This window comes from Cebus imitator, unplaced genomic scaffold (genome assembly GCF_001604975.1).
Source record: "Cebus imitator isolate Cc_AM_T3 unplaced genomic scaffold, Cebus_imitator-1.0 Scaffold89, whole genome shotgun sequence".
Classification (NCBI taxonomy): domain Eukaryota; kingdom Metazoa; phylum Chordata; class Mammalia; order Primates; family Cebidae; genus Cebus; species Cebus imitator.
This window is the reverse complement of record NW_016107404.1, coordinates 4,974,337-4,995,106: the sequence shown is the minus strand read 5'-3', so window position 1 is coordinate 4,995,106 and position 20,770 is coordinate 4,974,337. Positions and strand designations below refer to the sequence as shown.

General features: G+C 34.4%; 1 protein-coding gene and 1 long non-coding RNA gene across 19 annotated transcripts in view; both read right to left on the bottom strand.

Annotated features, from left to right (window-relative positions):
• Positions 1–8,822, bottom strand: part of LOC108308933 — a 32,815-nt gene extending 23,993 nt beyond the window's left edge. Inside the window, exons 1-2 of the long non-coding RNA XR_005201318.1 lie at positions 7,615–8,822; positions 6,535–6,614 (exon numbers count right to left, since the gene is read on the bottom strand). This is a non-coding gene — a long non-coding RNA (uncharacterized LOC108308933). The remainder of the gene's footprint in view (positions 1–6,534; positions 6,615–7,614) is intronic.
• A 2,368-nt stretch (positions 8,823–11,190) lies between these two features.
• IKZF2 (IKAROS family zinc finger 2) overlaps positions 11,191–20,770 on the bottom strand; it is a 160,562-nt gene continuing 150,982 nt past the window's right edge. For 17 of the 18 annotated variants that reach the window (XM_017534992.2, XM_017534996.2, XM_017534991.2 and 14 more), the window contains one exon: positions 11,191–19,604. In XM_017534992.2, the coding sequence (XP_017390481.1) occupies positions 18,880–19,604 (725 nt within the window). In that variant the 3' untranslated portion in view covers positions 11,191–18,879. The remainder of the gene's footprint in view (positions 19,605–20,770) is intronic. The other variant, XM_017535002.2, reaches the window with a different exon arrangement.

Sequence of the window (20,770 nt, the reverse complement as noted above, 5' to 3'; positions counted from 1 at the left end):
GACGGTAAAGCAAACCAGACCCAAGGATACTGGTTTACCTTATGGCAGTACTTAATCCATGGAATTAGAACATTTGTATGAATTACCCATGCCATTGTTTCCCTCCATAGAAGATATTGTATTTCCTATATGTAGTTTGGATTTCCTGGAGTAGATTGATTCCAAATGTATCTTGAATGGTAGGGAAAATATGGCTTAGTGTTTGGAAAAAGGGATCTAATTTGTGAATTGCAAAGCCAGTGAGATTGAAGGAGTTGATTCAAATAAAAAATAGGAGTATCTTGAATGAAGAACAAGCCATTGTGATGTCATAATGAAGAGTAGAGAAACCCCATAGAATCATGAGAAGAACAGAACATCTTATTGTTAATGATTTTCCTGGACCTCCAACTCTATACCACTGACCCTCACATTCATCTTTAATTTTGTCCAAATCAGACCTGGCTAATTTTCATCTGAGTTCTTCAGACATCATATCTTGTGCCCAATCTCTTAGCTCTCAAATTCCTAACTTCTTATTTTAGAAAATTCAGACCAAAATCAATTCTCAAGTTTTCCAAACACTTGTTATTGATTTTTTTCCATACACATAATAATGTAGAGGTTCAACAACTTATTGCATTGCATCACAGATTGTCTTCTATGTCATCGTTTTGAAATGCATCCAGGATATACTATTATTCTTCCTACCTCTATTCATTTTTTTGGTTTTATTTGGCAAGGAAATAAGGCCCTGTGGCTACTTTCCGCAATATCATTATCTCTGCAACATACTTTCTTTTGTTTATTTTTCTTTTTTTAGTATGTATAAATTCTCTTACTGTTCCACAAGTTCAGTGGGGCAGTGGTCTAACTTTTCCAGCTATCAAATCACTTTACCACAAAATTTACTTTCTCCTACAACTGAATTGACTATCTTTACTGAAAATTATAAACAAAATCATATAAAAGATAAAATAATTTTAAATGATAATGTTTTATAATAATTATATATTATAATAATTTATAATAGTTATACACCTTATTTCAATGTACTTATAAATCTTTGCATTTGAATCCCTGGTCCATCACTTGTGAAATCCACAGCTTTAGGCAAGTCCATTAAATCCTTTTAAGTCTCTTATTATTCCATATAGAAATGTGGGTGATAATGGAATTTCCTTCATAGCTTTTAAGATGAAATAAGAAAAACATGGAAATCATCATAGTGACTGCCACATAACAAGGACTCAATAAAAGGTATCTGTGGTTTTTGTTATAAAGCAGGAGTATTTATATAGTTCAATGTAATTATTACGATAGACCATAGATCTGGTCTTGAGCCCTTGAAATGTAGCCAAATTGAGATGTGCTATAAATGTAAAATACACACTGGGTTTCAAAGACTTAGCATAAAAAACAAAAAAGGTAAAGTATATCACTAATAAGTTTTTATGTGCATACATGTTAAAATGACATTTTAGATACATTGGATTAAATAAAATATACTAAAATTAATTTTATATGTTCGAAATATTTTTAACATGGCCACTAGAAAAATTAATTACATATGCAGCTTGTATTTGTGGTACATGTTACATTTCTACTGCACAGTATGCTATAAATAATAATAATTATAAACTCATGAGTGGGTTTAGGTTTACTTAGAAATCTTGTCATAAATTTTCTCTCATCTGAAATGCTGTCACCCATAATGAATGCTTATAAATTCTTATATAGACATTTAAAATATTTTGAAACCTTTTATTATGGATATATAGAATATGTTCTCTGTTAGGATTATTAATTTTTAATGACTTATTAATATATTACAATTTGATATAAAAGGCTCTTTTTACATCATATTTGCAAGATGTCTTCCTTATGTAGCCTATGAAAATAATAATAAATATTTATTTAGGCATCATATATTTATACACCCAGTTAATTTATAAGTGTGGGGGTAACTGAAGACCTGTATGATCATGGATGAGAAAACTTAGTTAATTTTGCTAAAAGGCATGCAGTTTACCAGATGATCAGTAACAGATTGTGGTTAAAAAAGTGGTCCTAGAGAAGCCTGTGTAAGTAAAAGAGATTGTCTAAAAGCTGTGTGGGGATATAGGGTTGTTCTATAACTGTACATCCTGCCTCTCAGCGTGACCTTGACCATCATGGACCATGATGAAACCCTAGTTTCCAGTCATGTGATCAACTATTTGTTAAGAAAGCAGGCTTGTATAAATAAATTCACCCAAAGACTCATGCCAAAGGCCTCAGATTCCATTTCTATAAATTGAGATGCTCTTTGGTAATCTCTAACACGAAAGGAGATGATAATACATGACGCATTCAAATAGGTAAGTGCAAATATATACCTACTTTTTACATTTGTATATGCCACATTTATAAAGAGAATACTTTTAAATACTACTTTACCCTATACCTTAAACACACACACAAAAGAAACTGCCTGAATATTTATGACAGAAAAGACACAGGCCTAGACTCCCCAGACCCCTGCTGAGGTATTCAGGGACTCTCTGGACCAAGCTGTGCTCAGTGGAAGTTTGGGCTCTCTGGTTCTGCTCTTTATTTCTGTTTCTAATACACATACATATTCAAAGGAACTGAAAATTAGATAAGTTTCTCTTAAAATTACTCTATAACATGATTTCTATCTAACCCTTTAGTTGTCTTTCTGAAAAATTCCCAGTACAGTTTTAGAATCTCTCTCTGCTTTCCATGAGTCTATTCTTTGCCACCCAAACCCATTCCTACTAGGAGTTCCAGGTAACTTGTACCTCTGTTTTTTTTGTTTGTTTGTTTTTGTTTGTTTTTAGAGATGGGGTACCTCTTCATCACCCAGGTTGGAGGGCAGTGGCACAATCATAGCTAACTGTAGCCTCAAATTCCCAGGTGTAAGAGATTCTCCTGCCTTAGCTTCTGATGTAGCTAGGACTACAGGTGTGCACCACTGCACCTGGCTAATGTTTTAAATTTTTTGTAGAGATGGGGTCTTGCTTTGTTGCCCAGGCTGGTTTTGAACTCCTGGCCTCAAGTGATCCTCCTGCACTGGCCTCCTAAAGCACTAGGATTACAATTGTGAGCCACCACACACGGCCAGTACCTATATTTTGACTCTCGGTGACAGCTTTTCTTTATACTAATTTTCATATTAATCTTATTCTTTCACTGAATTGTGCATTCCTTGGTAGAACTTTTCTTATACTTTACAAACTCCATGAGTTTGACTTTAATGTTTTCTATTTTACTGTACTCTCCCTAGCTGATCTCATCAAATCTGTGGCTTCAATTACCATAAATATACATATGTATATATAGTCATACCCTGTATAACAGCATTTTAGTCAACAATGTACCACATATAGGATGGTGCTCTCATAAGATTATAATAGGGCTGAAAAATTCCTATTGCCTAGTGATTTGTATAATTGCCTACTCGATTCCATATAGCGATGCTTAAGGTCTCACTAAAAGGCAGGTTACATAGTTACAGAATGACGCTATATTCCCACACAGCTTTTAGACAATCTATTTTACTTATATAGGCATCTCTAAGACCACTTTTTTCTACAAGTTTGTAGCCTAGGAGCAGTAGGCTGTACTATCTAGGTTTGAATAAGAACTACATACATACTCTATACTGTTCACAATGAAATCGCCTAACATCACTGTCGTTAAGCAACACATGACTGTATATGCATTTACATATATGTGTGTGAGTGTGTGTGTGTGTGTGTGTGTGTGTGTGTGAGAGAGAGAGAGAGAGAGAGAGGGAGAGAGATCTCAGCCCAGATCTTTCTCCTGATATTAACCTGCTATCTCTAATTTCCTACTAGATATCTTTACTTGAGTGTAATACTGGTATTTCACAGTCAACAGGTTCAGCATGTTCATTACCTTCCTACCCCTTAAATCTGTTTTTCACTTTGTGTTTTTGATGTGAGTAAATGACACCACCATGCACCTAACCTGCCCAGTCAGAAACCAGGGTATCATCCTTAATTAACCCCTCTCCCTCAATACCCACATACATCCAGCACAAAGTAATCCAATACTTTCCACCTTTTAAATATCTTTGGAATCTGTATCTCTCCATTTCCAGACTCCTCCCATAGCACAAGGCAGAATTATCTTTTTCTAGGATATACTGCAGCAGATTCTACTTCCAATCTGGCATCCCTCCAATCTCATCTCATATTGAATCCCAAGCAATTTTGGAAATCTAATCATATCACTTCCAAATAGAGCCTCCATTGGTCCTTGTTTCCCTTAGCATAAATTCAAATTCCTTGAGTTGAAAAACAAAGCCCTAACATGCATCTCTTCTCAATTCTCCTATTTCATCTCTTGTTCTCATCTTACACTCAAGCCATACTGAACATGCAATTCTCTGAATGTAACCATTCATATTTATTCACTCTCTGTTTCTGTCATTGTCTCTCTTAGACATTTCTTGTCCTTTCCCTGTCTCCCCCAATCTCTCTTCCAGGACTTTGAAGATGTCTTTCCTTTGCTTAGAACATGTTTTCTATTTCCCCATTTCATATTTCCTTCTTTGTGAAATTTACATTTATTTTTCTTTTTGGACTCAGCTTAGTGGTGACTTCTACCAGGACATATTTTTCTTAGTCCCAGGTTGAATTAGGCTTCCTATCCATTTGTTTCCATAGTATATTTATTTTATATTTATAGTAATAACTATTATGTTTTATAATGCTTAATTATTTGTTTGCTTCCTCACTGTAAGACTTTTGTATCCTTGAATATAGGGATTGCATCTTATTCAATATTATGTCCTAGGCACGTAGACCAGCACACTGGAAGTACTGAATAAATAAATGAACTTTCTACAGTACTTTGTCAAGGAGCATGCATGCAATCAGTACTCCCCTTCCTATATTTTGGGTAATTTTTCTTATAGACACTGTAACAGGAACCAATCATACGGAAAGAAAGAGATAGTATCAAAAGAAAGGACAGAGCTTATGATCTACCCAATTTCCCAAGTAGACTCAAATTTAATATTGAGAACTAAATCATCTGTACATTTTATCCTTGTAAAGTCTCATCCTACAGGCTAATTCTGCAGACTTTGCTTACATTTCTCCAAGGACACAAAGTGGCCTTGCTAGGAATCCCAGAATAAATAGTGTTCACTGAGCCAGAATCCTAGAAAGAATATGTGAATACATCATTACATACTTGTTTTTTATTCCTCTAGTACTATTTACCAGGTGACATTTTCAGGGTTTTCAAAAGAAAAAAAGCAAAAACCTTATAACTTTAAAGGATAATATTTTACTCCCTTCACCTTGAACTTAAGTTTAAATTAAAATTAGGTTGAATTTATGTTTAAATTTAGGTTTTAAAATGTGTACATTCTTTCATAATCTTGAGATACTCTATGTTTTACATTACTCAATAAAATGATAAGGTTATTTTTTTACTCTCAGACCTATCATAGTTTACTTACAGTAAAATATTCAAAGGCCTTGCTGTCATAAAAGGCATTGCTACATATAAATCAGGCCTGCTTGGTACATAGTGATAAATGAGGTAGGATAAGCCATTCACTCTTACTGTCATTCAGATGGCCAATGATGGAGCTGTCCTTGCTTCTCCAAATAAGTTTTATTATGCAGTTCTGCCATAATAGTCTGGACAAATGCAATTAATTTAGGTCTCATAGACCAAAACAAATTTAGAAGTGTAAAAAAGTCACTGGGCCAGTTCTCCCAACTATTGCATTTGCAATTTACATGGTCTTAAAATATTGAAAATTAGTCTTACAAATAAAAAAAAAAGGCTTTGCTTTTGAGAAATACTAGGGTTATTTATAAGCCAGCCTATAGAGAACTAAAGAACAAACAGCAGATAAATAGAAACCAAAAGCCTGCAGATTTAAAACATAGCAAGTGGCCAGGCACAGTGGCTCACACCTGTAATCCCAGCGCTTTGGGAGGCCAAGGCAGGCAGATCACCTGTGGTCAGGAGTTCGAGATCAGCCTGGCCAGCATGGCAAAACCCAGCCTCTACTAAAAATACAAAAATTAACTGGGTGTGTGGCAAGCGCCTATAATCCCAGCTACTTGGGAGGCTCAGGCAGGAGAATAGCTTGAACCTGGGAGACAGAGGTTGCAGTGAGCCAAGATCGTGCCACTGCAGTCTAGCCTGGGCAACAGAGCAAGACTCTTTCTCTAAGTAACTAAGTAAGTAAGTAAATAAATGAATAAATAAATAAAACAGAGCAAGTCAATAAATTATACTAGTTGTTCCCTAAGCCTGTGCTGGTATATTATTATAGGTGACACTTGCTGTCCAGTGGCAGGCCGACAGACTGCCATTACTGATACATGATGCCTGGATGTGCCAAATTACCATGGGATACTAGTATTGCCCAAAGCTAATTATAAACTTCCATTTGGTGACTAATAATTGTACTTGGGTTTTACACACATTGGAAATGTGGCTGGCAAAGTCTACTGATACTCATATGAACTATGTGAATACAGAAAGCAAAATACATACCCTTCATTATCTTGTTCATTTCTGGGAGTTCTTAAGTGCTTCTTGCTTTTGAACTGGGCTGATCATGCCATGTTTATGTTCTAAGAGTCAGATAAAGGAGTATAATATAATTAACCCAAACATACAGAGTATCCTAACATACTTATGACAAATTGCTCATTAAAAAACCCACATCAATAAGGTAATCTATATTGATGGAATGACATGTTAGTACATTTTATATACAGCTCAAACTCACCACACCATATCAAGCTGTTTAGTGTTAAGATTTTGTTTTCTATAGATTAGAAACTATGAACCAGGATAAATTAATCTTTAAAAATATGTTAAATGGGCATTTAATTAAGGCTGAGAGATATCATATTGAATATGGTGGCTAGTCTCTCAATATGATGCCTAATTTTTAAGAGTCAAAAAGACTTTTTTTCTAATTAGAGCAGACAATGTGTTTATCAGCATACTACAGTTTGAGTTGACTATATTATTGTGCACACATTTTTGGAATTTCAAGTAAAAACAAGAAAAAGTATAAGGGATATAGTACAGAGCTCATCTTTGTTTCAAAAGAATTAGGTGATGACCTATTTCATATCTTAATGACCCAAGAAAGCTACTTGAATTCTTCAAGGCAAATAAAGAATAAATTATTTCCTTTACCCTTGCCTGTAGCAGAGTATTTCTCATGCTCGTTATGTGATCAAGCGATTACTTTCTCAGCTATAATCAGACTTGTCAAGACATTAAAGAAGAAAGCAGCAGACTCCGGGCTTATACTTGCAGCTTGGAAAACCTATTAGTGTTACGGTATAGCCAAACTCCCATTTGTTAGGATGACTAAAAAGTAATTTGGCTAAGAACTTGGAAAAACATGAGTCATTTGCTGTCCCAGTTTTTTTTTGCCCTTGAGTGTTATCAAGCGATAGTAATATATATGCGTGTTACAATCTGATGCAAATAAATAAACAAACAAACAGTGAAGGGAGGTGGGGTGGGAAGGGGGTTTGGAGAGGTCTGGGGCAAGGAGGAGCGGGGAGGCAAAGAATACACTGTTTGAAAGCCAAACAATTGGTATTTACTTACATTGTAGAAGCAAGACAAGGAGAACATAATGGTAGGTGTTACCACAGCAACCACTCCTTGAAGGCTGGGGAAACTTGTCTTGGTTTTGACCAAATGGTAGTACAAGTCTCGTTCCTAAGGGTAAACAACATGAAGTTGGATTTTATGATAAATACATCACTCACTTCACAATGAATAGAGTTGGGATTGAGGGTGAATCTTGATATTGCTCTATGCTACAGAATTAACAGTAAAGAGATAAAATAGTAGATAGGTTTTCGCACCCAAGAAGAACAAGTACAATCTCCAGGCCACTCACTGAATTTGGAAGACATAATGATGATGATATCACTGAAAACACTAGGATATCATTGACCGAACTCCCAGTATTGACAAATCCATAGATTTAATGATGAGACAGGTGAAGGTTTTCAGATGAAGAGAAGGCAAAAAACAAAGTATAAATATTGGAAAGTACATTCTGCAATGCAAGAACTAAGGAAAATGAGTATGGGTATATAGATAGTGATTTAGAAAAGGCCAAAGAATTCCTTCAACTCTGAAGAAAATTTAGTAAGCAATCAAAAGCCCACATTTATTTAAATTAGGTAACAAAGGGGTCTTTAGAAGACCAAACTAGGATAATTTATTCATTTAAAAGATTTCTGCAACAATATTTTAATTTCAAGTGATTTTTGCCTTGCTACTTAATGCTATGTTTCTCAGTCCTAACGACTGTGCCAGTGAATTCATTTGGGATAATTCTGTTTAAAAATTAGAAAAGCAAAATATTGCTTTTAAAGTAGGCCTGCTGATTCTCTTATTAATTGGGTTTATCAATCAAATGGTGAATAAACTGGTTTAGAAATTAAAACACTGAACTAAGTATAACTGGAATTCGAGTCTAGTTTTAGTTTTTTCACTGATTGGGGTGCTTATGAACAAAATCAAACATAATCAAAACCAACCTGAATCTGTTTCCTTGCCAGTAAAATGAAGATAAAGTATCAGATGCCCTACACTTTCCATGAGCATTTTGAGAGTGAATTAGATGAAGTCAGGAACAATTGTGCTCATTTGCAAAGTACGTGTAGAAAAGGGTGTGGTTAAAACTCACATATTGTGGTTGCATTAAATTTCTCACATTGAAAATGATTGTGTTTTATTTAGAGCAATCAGAATTATGACAGGGTCAAGGCAAACAGATAGCAAGTGGTAAAACAAGGTATGCATAGTGAAAAGGAGCTGAAACAAAATGTACATCAATTACATAATAGAGTGAGAAGAACCAGGGAAAGAAGAAAAAAAAAAAAAAGAAAAACTGTAAAAAAAAAAAAGGCCATTCATTCCCTGGACTGGAATATTTCACTTTTCATTTCCAGGGTATGTAACCACTTTTGTCACTTTAATAGCCAAATACCCTAGGTTACCTCATTCCTACCTTTGAATAGGGAATATTAGAGCTGAAGACTCATTTACAAACGTGAAGTTGATCAAAGTCTTTTATGCTTTTATGTCTACCGAACCTGAACCAATATGTGGGCCCAGGACACTGATACAATATGAACTCTGTTGCCATTCCCTCTTAATTAAATTCTCCTATTTCCCAATCAAGTACTCTCCTTGGAGACAGTTGATTCTGATCCCAACTCTATCTGGTTTGGTGAAACGACAACACAGTGACTCCACCCTCTCTCATCAGAGTCTTACGAAAGGCACAGTGAAACCCAACACAACTACCCTTAGGTTACTGCCTTTTTACCTTTGGCTCTTCCTGGAGCATTTAAGATCTTGCTTCTTCACAGACATTCCACTTGGTTTGATGATCAGGTTCATGGCTCTTCTAAGAGTTTCTAGAACAAACAACTCAACACCAATATGGGCAGTATCTGTTTGTAATGCTTTGAGATTTGTCCTTTGCCTGACAAATTTCAAGTTAGAAGCACTCGATCTGATCTGATCCAAGACAGTTTAGGACTATAAAGCAGCAGTAAGAGCAAGAAGAAAAAGGCTAACACATTTAGATTTCTCAGACTGAACACACCTTTATTTTCCAGGATTTCCCCCAGGTTTTACCCATTTTTATATAGGATTTTGGATGTCCAAATAACTTTGTCTTCTTTGTTGATTTCTCCCATTTTCCAGTTAGGCTATTTCATTGAAATCCCTCCCTTGGGTATTGTGCCAAACAGGAGAAAAAGTAGCAAAATTCAAACTCACTGATTGTTACCTTTGTTGGAACCTCCAGTGAGAAGTTAAATAAACACACTGAGACATTTCAGTAGGGGTACTAACAAAAAAGGGGATTTTGCTGGAAGTTTGATGGGTCCATTTGGAACCCCCTAATAGCAGGAGGTAGGGTTGCTAAAATGCTGGATGAAATCCTTTCACCATGTGGTTCACACCCCAAGAACAGTCTTCTGGCTTGAGCATGCTGATAAAAAGTCTTACAATCATGTCAAGATTTAAATTATTTATAATTTCTCTGACCATATTGCAATTGAAAAGTCAAGAGCATATGGCACATTTTTCAAGAAATCCTTTTCATTTGGCTCCTGTTGATATAATACACCAGGGGAATTTGATATTCCTTGTTGATCATGAAGGAATCCTTTATAAACTTAATACTGGAGGGTGATTTTATAAGTTTTTCTTCTTTTTGCTTTGCTGTTTCACTCCTTTACATCCTCCCCTGCCCAAATTAGGTTAGTATTTTGAATAATGATACAGTCAAGGCAGAAAAATTTCATTTGAATTTTTGGTATTTTTCATTCTGTGTGACATGTGGAAGTGAAATTATTGGGGAATATGATAAATATCCAAGGAATTCTATAAATACATATCAGTGAGGAAAGACTCTAACAGCTATCTCATATGTAATGGTGGAGTTCAAATTGGCCTGAGGGACAGCAAATAGCTGACACTAAATAAAATGAATTTGCAGTCACATATACCCTTTTGCATTTCTGGTTATGAAGATGTTTATAATAGAACAAGCTTCTCATGGCAAAAGATAAATTACATTTGTAAAATCTAAGAAACAAAGAGATTGTCTGTGACTGGCAACCAGATTTTGGCAATGTGATTAAACAATGGCTATGACTTAAATCTTAATTTTATCCTGGTCTGACTTCTAAGAAATGCTGGCTTCTATAGTAGTAGTGTTATTGACCATATAACAGCACTCAAACTTCTTGTGTAATTTAAGTGCACTACTATGCACTTTGGAGTAAGTCACAATTTTCTTTCCTCAGATCTCACTATTTTCTTCTACAGAAAGCGGATAGGCTCTGATGTACACTCCTCTATTTGTTTTAAAAGTGAAATAAGATATGTATGAAAGCTGTCTAAAGAACAGAGATGTCATTCTTAACAATTCATGTAATACTCTATTCTCTGCTCTGGTAGACTATATAGTAATGATGGAGACTGACTAACGATTGAGATGTCAATTGCAGATATCACATGTATCCAAACCTCTGGAACAGGAAGTGTGAGAAATACACAATGGCAATGATAATTTAAGCCTGGTATAGTCGACAATTTAGTCTTCTGTATTTAGAAGACATGTTTGTATACAGAATTTTCACCAGAAAGTTTTTATAGCAAACTTTTTATGTCAGAAGTTTATTTTATTGGTAAAATATTAAATAATATACAGAATTAAAAACTGCACTTACACTTCTGAGAAGAAATAAATCTTGGACAAATTATATGCTTGTTCCTGAGATTCCCTAAATTTATTCCAGTAGCTGTGCACTCAGACAGTACAAACCTTTATAATATAATCCTTTTCACAAAGTATTACAAAGTTTCTGCAGCTTCTTTAGTTGTACACACATACAGACACACACTCACACATGCATATACAACACTCATACACATATACACAGTAACCACATACATGCACAGAACATGTATGTGTGTGCATTAAAAACAAAGAAAATACAAGTCCCACATTTTAGTCTGCAGTGATAAAACTGTTTAGTGGAGGTCTCCAAATCAGTATGTAGTAGAGTGACTTGTCACACAGCTGCAAAGACTGTTTCAGTATTTCCATAGTAAACCTCATTTTCTGAGGTATGGTATTTGAGCCTTAAAAAAACTACATTACACTTAGCAAACCTGACATACAAGGTCTGGAATTTTAACTTTACATATATATTTATATTTATATATATATATATATATATATTTCTTTTTAAACAATAGTTTTTATTTCCCCAAATTATTAGTTTGAAAAAAAATGAGGTTTACTGGTTTGACCATTTTTTTTTTTTTTTTGCTTCTAAAACACAAAATATCCTAGAAACTGTCAAGCAATTAGTCTTTAAAATAGTCTAATTACCTTTGGTATTGTTAAAGAAAAATATCTAAAATGGCCAAGACACATACTGTACAAATGCAGAAATGCAGTAACTGCCTTTAAAAGAAATGCCAAAGAAATGTTATCTTTTAACAAAATATGTATTTATATTACAGCAATTTTACTACAGGGACACAGGTATAAAAAAAGAAAATTAGCATACTACATATAAATATGTATAAGAAAAATACTTCTTACATAAATTTGTATGAAAACAGGACTGCTCCAAATATTTTTAAAAATTTTTCTCCAATAGGTGATATGTAAGTGTTTAAAACTCAGCTAAGTGCTTTGCTTTTATTTAAAAGTTTATTTCTCAAAGGAGACAAGTGAAATTAAAAAATTAAGTATTAGGTTCTTAATTTAGAGCATTGGGCGAGGGTCTAAGAAGAAGGTTCAATCTGTAAAAAGTTCAACTTTAGGACACATTTTTCAAGCAAAATATTACTAATTTCCATGGAAATTTTAGCCTAAATAAAGATACCATGAGATCAAACTAGCGGTTTCCACATTCTGTAATCTTTTGATTGTGGAGTGTTTTTCTCTTTGCTTGTCGTGTCCTTTAACATACTATGAGTTTCTTTTCGCCATTAGCTAAAGGAAGAATAGGTAAGAAAAGAAAAAAAAAATCACCATAGTTTTTAAGACTTCAAGGGGAGTATTGCACTTGTACAGAGAGAAAAGAATAGTATATTTTTAACTAATAGCAGAAGCAATCGTTCCGGGATTGCAAATAACACATGGTCTAAAAGGTCCAACTATTAACAGCAAACATGGGGCCTGGAGACCCCCTCCAAACCTGGAATATTATTATAGTAATGTTAAAGCATTTTTCTCCCAATTAAGAGAAAGTTAAGACTCTTTGCTTTATATTTTTAACACCTTTCTAAACACTTGCAAATAGTTGTCTAGTCTTCGTGATATACATTTTTGGAGGAAAGCCAAATCAGAATGTAAAATCCAACAAAAAAGGAAGGCAAACATACCATAATAGAATTACATAATCTCTAAAGTAATGTTTTAGGTACCCAATATTTGAAAGTGAAAGTAACGCGAAGGTTATATAGCTTACTATTTTTAATCCAACCACTTTTCTTTTTAATAGAAAACTACATTTGAGTATAAAAATATGTCAGCAGATTATACAACCAACAAAAATCACAAACAAAAAAAAAATAAGATTAAATAACCACTGAATTGGAAATAAGAGTTGACCTAATCTTCAAACTTTTAGAAGAACAGAGAGGCAAAGACATCCATAAACAATGATAGGAGACTGACAAAGAAAGATTGGGGAAACATAACAAAATTTAAGAGATAAGAGAGAGACCTTTGTTACACAGAAAGGGAAGGGATTTATGTTCAAACTCAGAATGCTTGGCTGTCAAAAATTTTTAAATCACAGTTTCAGAATTTGAACTACTTAAAAAAACAAGAATAAAACAACAACAAAAAAACCCAAACCCAGATTCCTTCCCTTGTTACAGTGTACTTGTGTTTTAAAATATCAATTTCCAGTAAATTAAAGTAAGTATAATCCTGATAAGTGCATAGTAGGGGATTCAGTGACCTCCACCTGCTCAAGAAGCTTTTCTTACTGTATGTCACTTGAGGTAATTTGAAGGCCCAATTCACTGCAAACTGGCTTATTTGTACCTATATGAAGTTATATGCTGTACTTTATGTGGCTTAGCAGAGGGCCTCTAAATTTTATATTTTATTCACAATAAAAAGGACATCTTAGAAAACTAGTCATTCATGTACCACTCTCTGTATGGGACAAAGGTTAATACACAGCACATTTATACAGAAAATATACAAATGCAGTGTTATGGGAGGAAAGCCCCATAAACAGAATTATGAACTTATTCCTAAGAGTGCATGTGAAAAATATCCTCAAACTTACAGTACAGCAAGATAAAACTAAAAAGCTAGAAATAGAATATTACATAAAAACCTTAGGGAAATTCCAAAGTTTAAGGTTTCTGCAGTAAATGTAAAAATATTCAAGGTGTCATTATTTGGCCTAGTAATACACTATGATAAAAAGAAACACTAGAATATCACAGCTTCTTGGTCATATGCCATTTGCTTTGTATAACCAGCAGCTCGTTTTTTAAAAAGCTGTCATATCCTAACACGCCCATTGCAAGTAATACACAAACATGGTTTGAAACCATTTGAGATTATGCTTTGGAGAATAGCAATGTGATATGACTGTTCAGTTTTGTTTTGTTCAAGGAGAATTAATTACCTACTTTTTTACATTATTCCATCAATTTTCAATCTCTGTTTTCTAATAGATTAGAAAACACAGATTCCAAGACTAGAACAATACTAGTCTAGAGATGAAAATCCAAATCAATACTGTATTTTATTGACCAAAAATTATCTAATAAATTCTTGTTTGATTCAGAACTTATTCTTCCTTAAAAACAAAACAAAAACACAAATTGTAATTCAATTCACAAGTAAAGTTTCACTCTATAGTTTACCTACATAATCTTGTAATCATATTCAGAAATAATATGAAACTAAAAAGGCATTAACGTCTAGTTTCAAAGTTTCCTTTTCCTTTTAACAGCTGAGCTGAAAATTTCTGTATTAGAAACTGCTCTAAAGATTTGCCCTAAAAACAAAGATGAATTACCTACTACTCAATTTTAAGTGATTTTTAAAAATGCATATTAAAAGTGTTGTAGAGCTGCAACAGCTAACCGACACTCTCAATGCATTTTAAAAAGGCACCAATATAAAGAAAATAAGTATTCAATACATTAAATTCAGGACTGTAGGAGACCAGTTACTGTATATTTTAATTATTTTGCAGAAACTGGGAATTAACAATATTTCTAAGATAACTTTCATAAATACAAACTTCAATTTCACCCCCTCCCACTTTTTTTTTCTTTTGGATTTGGGGAATTTTCTGGTTTAGAATACTCTTCTTTCAGATAGCATGTATTAAAATAATATATAACTGAAGATAACCACAAACGTAATTTATCCATTTTTGGATGTGAACAATCCAAAAGTTAAAAAACGAATCACGCAGCTAGTACCTCTGACAGTCTAAATTCTGCCTGAAACTATAAGCACACAGTTTTTTGTTTGCATTTTTGCAGTCTCTTCTGCTCTTTTTCTACCCTAAGAAATCATTTTGGAGATAGGATGAAATAAAATTTGGAAGATGATGAGAACATAATTTTCATCTCAGTGCCTTAATCTGATATAAATTTTGTTAAACATTTATAAAATACCAAAGACTTCAGGGTTTTGTGAGTTGTACAACCAAGATAAAAACCATAAAAACAAAATACTGGGCTCACTAATCTATTCTTGTCTTTCTTTGCCAGTAGGTAACAGTTGATAATATTTATTTTCTGTATTTTCTTCCTATTCCAAACAAACTTTAAATATCTTTGAATTTATATCAAATCAGTTTAATCATTGTTTATTTCACTTTGTTCTGTAAGTAGATAACAAAGACCCAAAGTTTTAGTTTAAGAGTTGCCACTTGTCCTTAAGACAGTCCTTAAGACACACTAGTAATGTCTTTAGTGATTCCTGTTATAACCTGATAAAGTAAACCCACCTAATTTCTTAGTATTAATTGTCATTTAAATTTTCTGTATGTTTTTTCAATATATCTGATCACTCCAACTGCTTTTTCATGAATTCTCCTTAAAAGAATGTGTGTGTGATACACACACACATATACACTATGCTTCATATGTACAACTACCTGTATGTATGTAGGGGAGATACTTTCTACTATCTAGCCAAATCTAAGTCCTAGTTTCTTATTTTCCCAATTTTGTCCCTTTAGAAAATCTCAATGGAATATCTCAATGACTTGAAATTTCTTCCAGTCTGCCTACTGGTCCCTTTCCCTGTCTTAAAAAGGTCTAATTAGAATGGCTTTTTAAACATGATTCATCACTATTAGAGAGAGGTTAAGATAAAATTCTGGGCAAAATTAGGGCAAAGCAATGTGATGAAATTCTGAATGTTTGCCAAACTGGAAAATATAGAAGATAACCCATTTTCATGCTCCTCAAATATTTTCTGTAATGTGAAATCTCACCTAAATAAACTGGGCATACAACTGTCATGTAAAACTTGATTCATTTGGTGTCTGACTCTCATATTTATTTTTGATGCTACAACCTTGCATATTTCCTTTTGTGAAGAAAAGACATGCAAATATAACCATCCAGAGTTTCTCTGAAAACACTATGTCCAATAAACTTCTTTCTGACCTACAAATTTGAATTGACCTTGTCCTCATTTGTCCTTGCCACACCCTGAGCCATCTCCAGCTCTTTCTGTTCCTCCTGAAGTTAGGAAAATACAAGTATACACTTGTAGCAAATGCACTCTCAACTACTAACTACTTTCAATAAAACAGATTACCAAAAAGATGAAATCAGAAAAGGAAAGTGCCTTAGCACTGTCTTCATAAGGAAACTACACAAATGTTTAGGGTCCACCTAAATTCAGTTTCATCACGGGGCAGGTAGATACATGATTGTTCATATACTGAAACAAAAAAATAAGCAGGAAGAAAATTCATAGATAATGCCAGCAGAAATTTATATGCAGCCAAAATTATGAACATATTGACTGACATCCAAATATTTCCTTAAATTGCAGTAAAAGACAAAATATCAACTTTAAAATTATTTACCTCATCCAAAAGGAAAAAAAAAACGGATTCCAATTATTATTCAGGAGTGGTTAGGGTGAGAGGAGTGAGAGAGTCTCAAAAACATGCTTCATCTTTGAATAGATTGTATGTTCACAATGTACCAAGGCATGCAAAAATAAAATAAAATAAAATGGTTGACATTCTATATATCTCTGTTGTGGTGTATTCCCTTGGGTTTAAAGGGACAGTTTGGACATTTTCCCAAAAATAATTGTGATAGGGACTAGCAGAAGAGAGTTGAGTTCTAACAATTTTGCCTATTTCTAGCTGTGTTAGTGCTTAGAAGTGCTGTGTTAGTGCTTGGAAGTTCTTAGAAATAGCAAATGGTAAGCTGGAAAATGAGTTAAGAGCAGTATTGGGGCCAGACTTGCTTATGTCCACAATTCTCTTTACTTGGTAATTCTCATACCACATTGTATTAAGAAACATAATTTCAGCATCCTATTTAATAATCTTTTAGAGCAGTTATCAGTTACTGCTTAACAGAATTTCAGTATTCACAAATGGTTATCAGATAATCCAGTCACAGTCACGCCTGTCCTCCCTAAACAGAAGCATCAAGTTCTGCCTTCCAAGTATGTCCCCCTAAAATGACTTGAATCAGTGTCACTTGGTTCCTCTCCTCTAATGTGGTTGGACTGCAAAGAAAAAACAGAGCACCCACATGAATGAAATTCAAATCTGCACATGAAACATGGCAGCCTACGTCATGTAAGGGGAATTCTATACGAAGGGATTGAGATTCATTTCTGACAAGGGCTTAACAGAGTTAAATGTTTTGGAAACAGAATAATGTGCAGGATCTTCCTTTGGAGGTTCTGTCACATTCTAGACTCCAAGAAGGGTAAAAGTAAACTTTCCTATTTTTTAATTTCTTTTATCTGTTGTCCAATGTACAGGTTACAAAGAAGTTCTGTTCTGTTTTCTTTGCAGCAAGAGTAGTAAATACTACCGAAGAAATACTAAAATAAATGACCCTAGTTCTATAACCTTACAGGGTTCAAGTTACCAGATTCAGGTCAAATTAGCAATTGCTCTGTGGAGATTTTGAAAGAAATAGCCAACAGCAAGACTTTAGGCCTTCTACTTGAAGAATAAAAGATGAATGAACTATGGACAGAACACTGGAGGTCACATCTTGAAGAAAACCAGTGAAAAGAGAAATGCCAGAAAAGGAATTTCTAAGTGGGTTTTCTCCCCCTATTGTTAGCATAATTAAATTTTTCTGCTGACTTGTTAACACTGATTAAATGGTGATAAAGTGACGATCGTAAGCATACTTTTAGAAACAAATACATACACTATGCTGCCATCACATTACAACTTTAAAAGAAAACCTCTCAAACAAATTTAAGAAAAGTAGAAATCCCTCCCAGAAATTATTGACTGCCTTTTATCCACTCTTAGACCATATGTTATTCTGAAAACCACATAAAAATACTATTCAATAAAGGTGTTAAAAGTAAGGCTGCCGGGGTGTCTATAAAATGCCAGTCATCAAAACTATGGAAAAACAGTGCTTATGTTTAGAAAAATAAGATCACAGGACCTCAGATGTATTGTAGGTGGCCCTTAACTACCTGTAGTTTAAAAGTTTTCCTATATGGTACAGTGTAAAACATACTGAATTATAAATTCCATAGGGGAAGTAAACATAGAACCCACAACAACAACTCAGCTCATCTTAGGAGTTATCACTGAAAATAACAAAGTGTTTGTGTTCCATAATCTCTGAAGAACAAAAATTCGGTTTACAGTTTGAAACACATTCTTCTTTCAAGAATAAAGTTACTTATACCATTTTAAACCACCAATATCCTACCCAGAAAACTCTAAACTTTCCTGTCTTCAAACATAATCCTGAATATCAGTGGCAAATTAAAATCTCTTAGGTGAATCTTTATGCATCAAGTGATTTTTCAAAGCATGATATGCCTTGGTAGAAATGCACTGCTCTTAAATTCCCACAAAATAAACAAGCCAAGTGATAAAGAAACAATATCCTCGTCCCTTCTCTCTTCTGTTTCTTCCTTATCATTATTAGGCAGAACAAATGACACTGTGTCCACAAAATAAGAATTACCAACAGTAATAATATTAAAAAAAATAAAAGGTATGTCAACATCTGAAGGAAGGTGGGATTGTAAGTGCAGTATTTCTTCATGTGCAGTTCTTTACTTCATAGGGGTCCCCTTTGGAATGAAAAGGCCTAGTGGAATGTGTGCTCCCCTCGAACAATGTGTGATGAAAACTCATAACGGTCCTGGCTTCTGTAGCCACAGATGTTGCATTCCAGTGGGTCCCGGTAGCCATGGCAACCCATGTGAATGGTGTACATGACATGGTCTAGGAAAAGGACTCGGCAGTGCTCACACTTGAAGGCCCTAATCTGTTCTCCTTCTCCATTGAAGACCTTGTAGATGTCCTTCAGAGAGCCCTTAGGAGCCTTGGTAGTATCCAAAGCCTTGACATCCTCCTTCATGTAAGCTGGGCTTTGTTTCCTCTTGGGATTTAAGGCAGGGTTTTCTTGGTAGGACTGGTGGTCATCATGGCTGCTTTCTGAGTCAGTGGAATCCAGGCAGCTATTGCTGGGAGAGGCCTCTCTTTCCTGGGGTCGACTCTTTGGTCTGATGAGAGAGATGGGGCCATCCATGTTGTTTTCATGACTATCAGCAGTTTCCCTGCTAATGGGTCTTTCTATCCTATTTGGATGATAGACCTGAGAATAAGCTGAGCTTATAACTGGGGCCACTTCAGCGATTGTGCTTGGCGGGTGCTGCATCAGAGGGTGAAGGGCCTCAGCTCCAAGGTAGGTGATTGCATTGTTGATGGCTTGGTCCATCATATGAGACTGCATCAGCTCAGCCTCCTTCTCATATGTTAAGTTCATATCAAAGTGAATATCTGGGTAGCTGAATCGCATGAGCTTCTCCCCTGTAAGGGAGTGGGAGGGGAAAGAAGTAAAAAAGAATACAACAACATTAGAATCAGATTAAAATTATGAAAGGGTACAAACTTGACTAATTGCCTCCATTTTTCATAATTTGGTATATATGACTCTTTAAGTCAAGTATTTGGCAATTCTGCTGACACTCACACTTTTTTTTTTTTTTGAGACAGAGTCTTGCTCTGTTGCCCAGGCTGGAGTGCAGTGGTATGATCTCTGCTCACTGCAACCTCCACCTCTCCAGTTCAAGCGATTCTCATGCCTCAGCTACAGGCATGCACCCCCATACCTGACTAATTTTTGTATTTTTAGTAGAGATGGGGTTTTGCCATGTTAGCCAGGCTGGTCTAGAACTTCTGGTCTCAAGTGATCTGCCCACCTTGGCCTCCCAAAGTATTGCCACTACAGGCATGAGCTACTGGGCCCAGCCACAAACATTCTTGACATGAAAAAAAATATAAAAGCAACAAAAATTTCATAAGTCATATGCATTTGTTCTGATGCCATCATGAGAATGTATCTAATCTGAAAGAAATGAGTGAGTTTATCTTATTTTCATTTTCTTTTAAGATTCTCACTTGAATAGAGCTCAAGGACTATAAGAGGAAGAATAAATACCTAATAAAAATAAGTCAGAAACTATGCTTGATTTTGCATATTTTAAACATTAGTGAGCAAGCCACAAAGATCATAAAAGTGAGAGTGATCTGATTATAACATATGGCACCTCACTGTTGTGTAGGATTAATTTGGTTGATTTAGCCACTATTTTAGAAAATATATATATATATAATCCATATACGTCATTCTAGAGATTTTTTAAAAGTCATTATTAAAATACTTTTAAAAGTTGTATTACCTGATACAAACGAAAGAAATTTAGGATTATTTAAAAATAAAATTAGGAGTTATTTCAGAAAGTATTTGCTTGTAAACTTTGAAAATCTTGTTTCATTGTTTTGCTTTTTGAAATTAATAATTATTCATTTTATATCATTCTTTCTTATTTAGACATGTGTATGTGATGGTTCTGGTACGTATACCCATTGCTAGGTTCCCATACGTTTTCTTGATTGAAGTATGCTTGTAGTTTTTCCTTTAATGTACACCTCAACAAATATAATTTTACTCCGATATTTTACATCAACGTAAT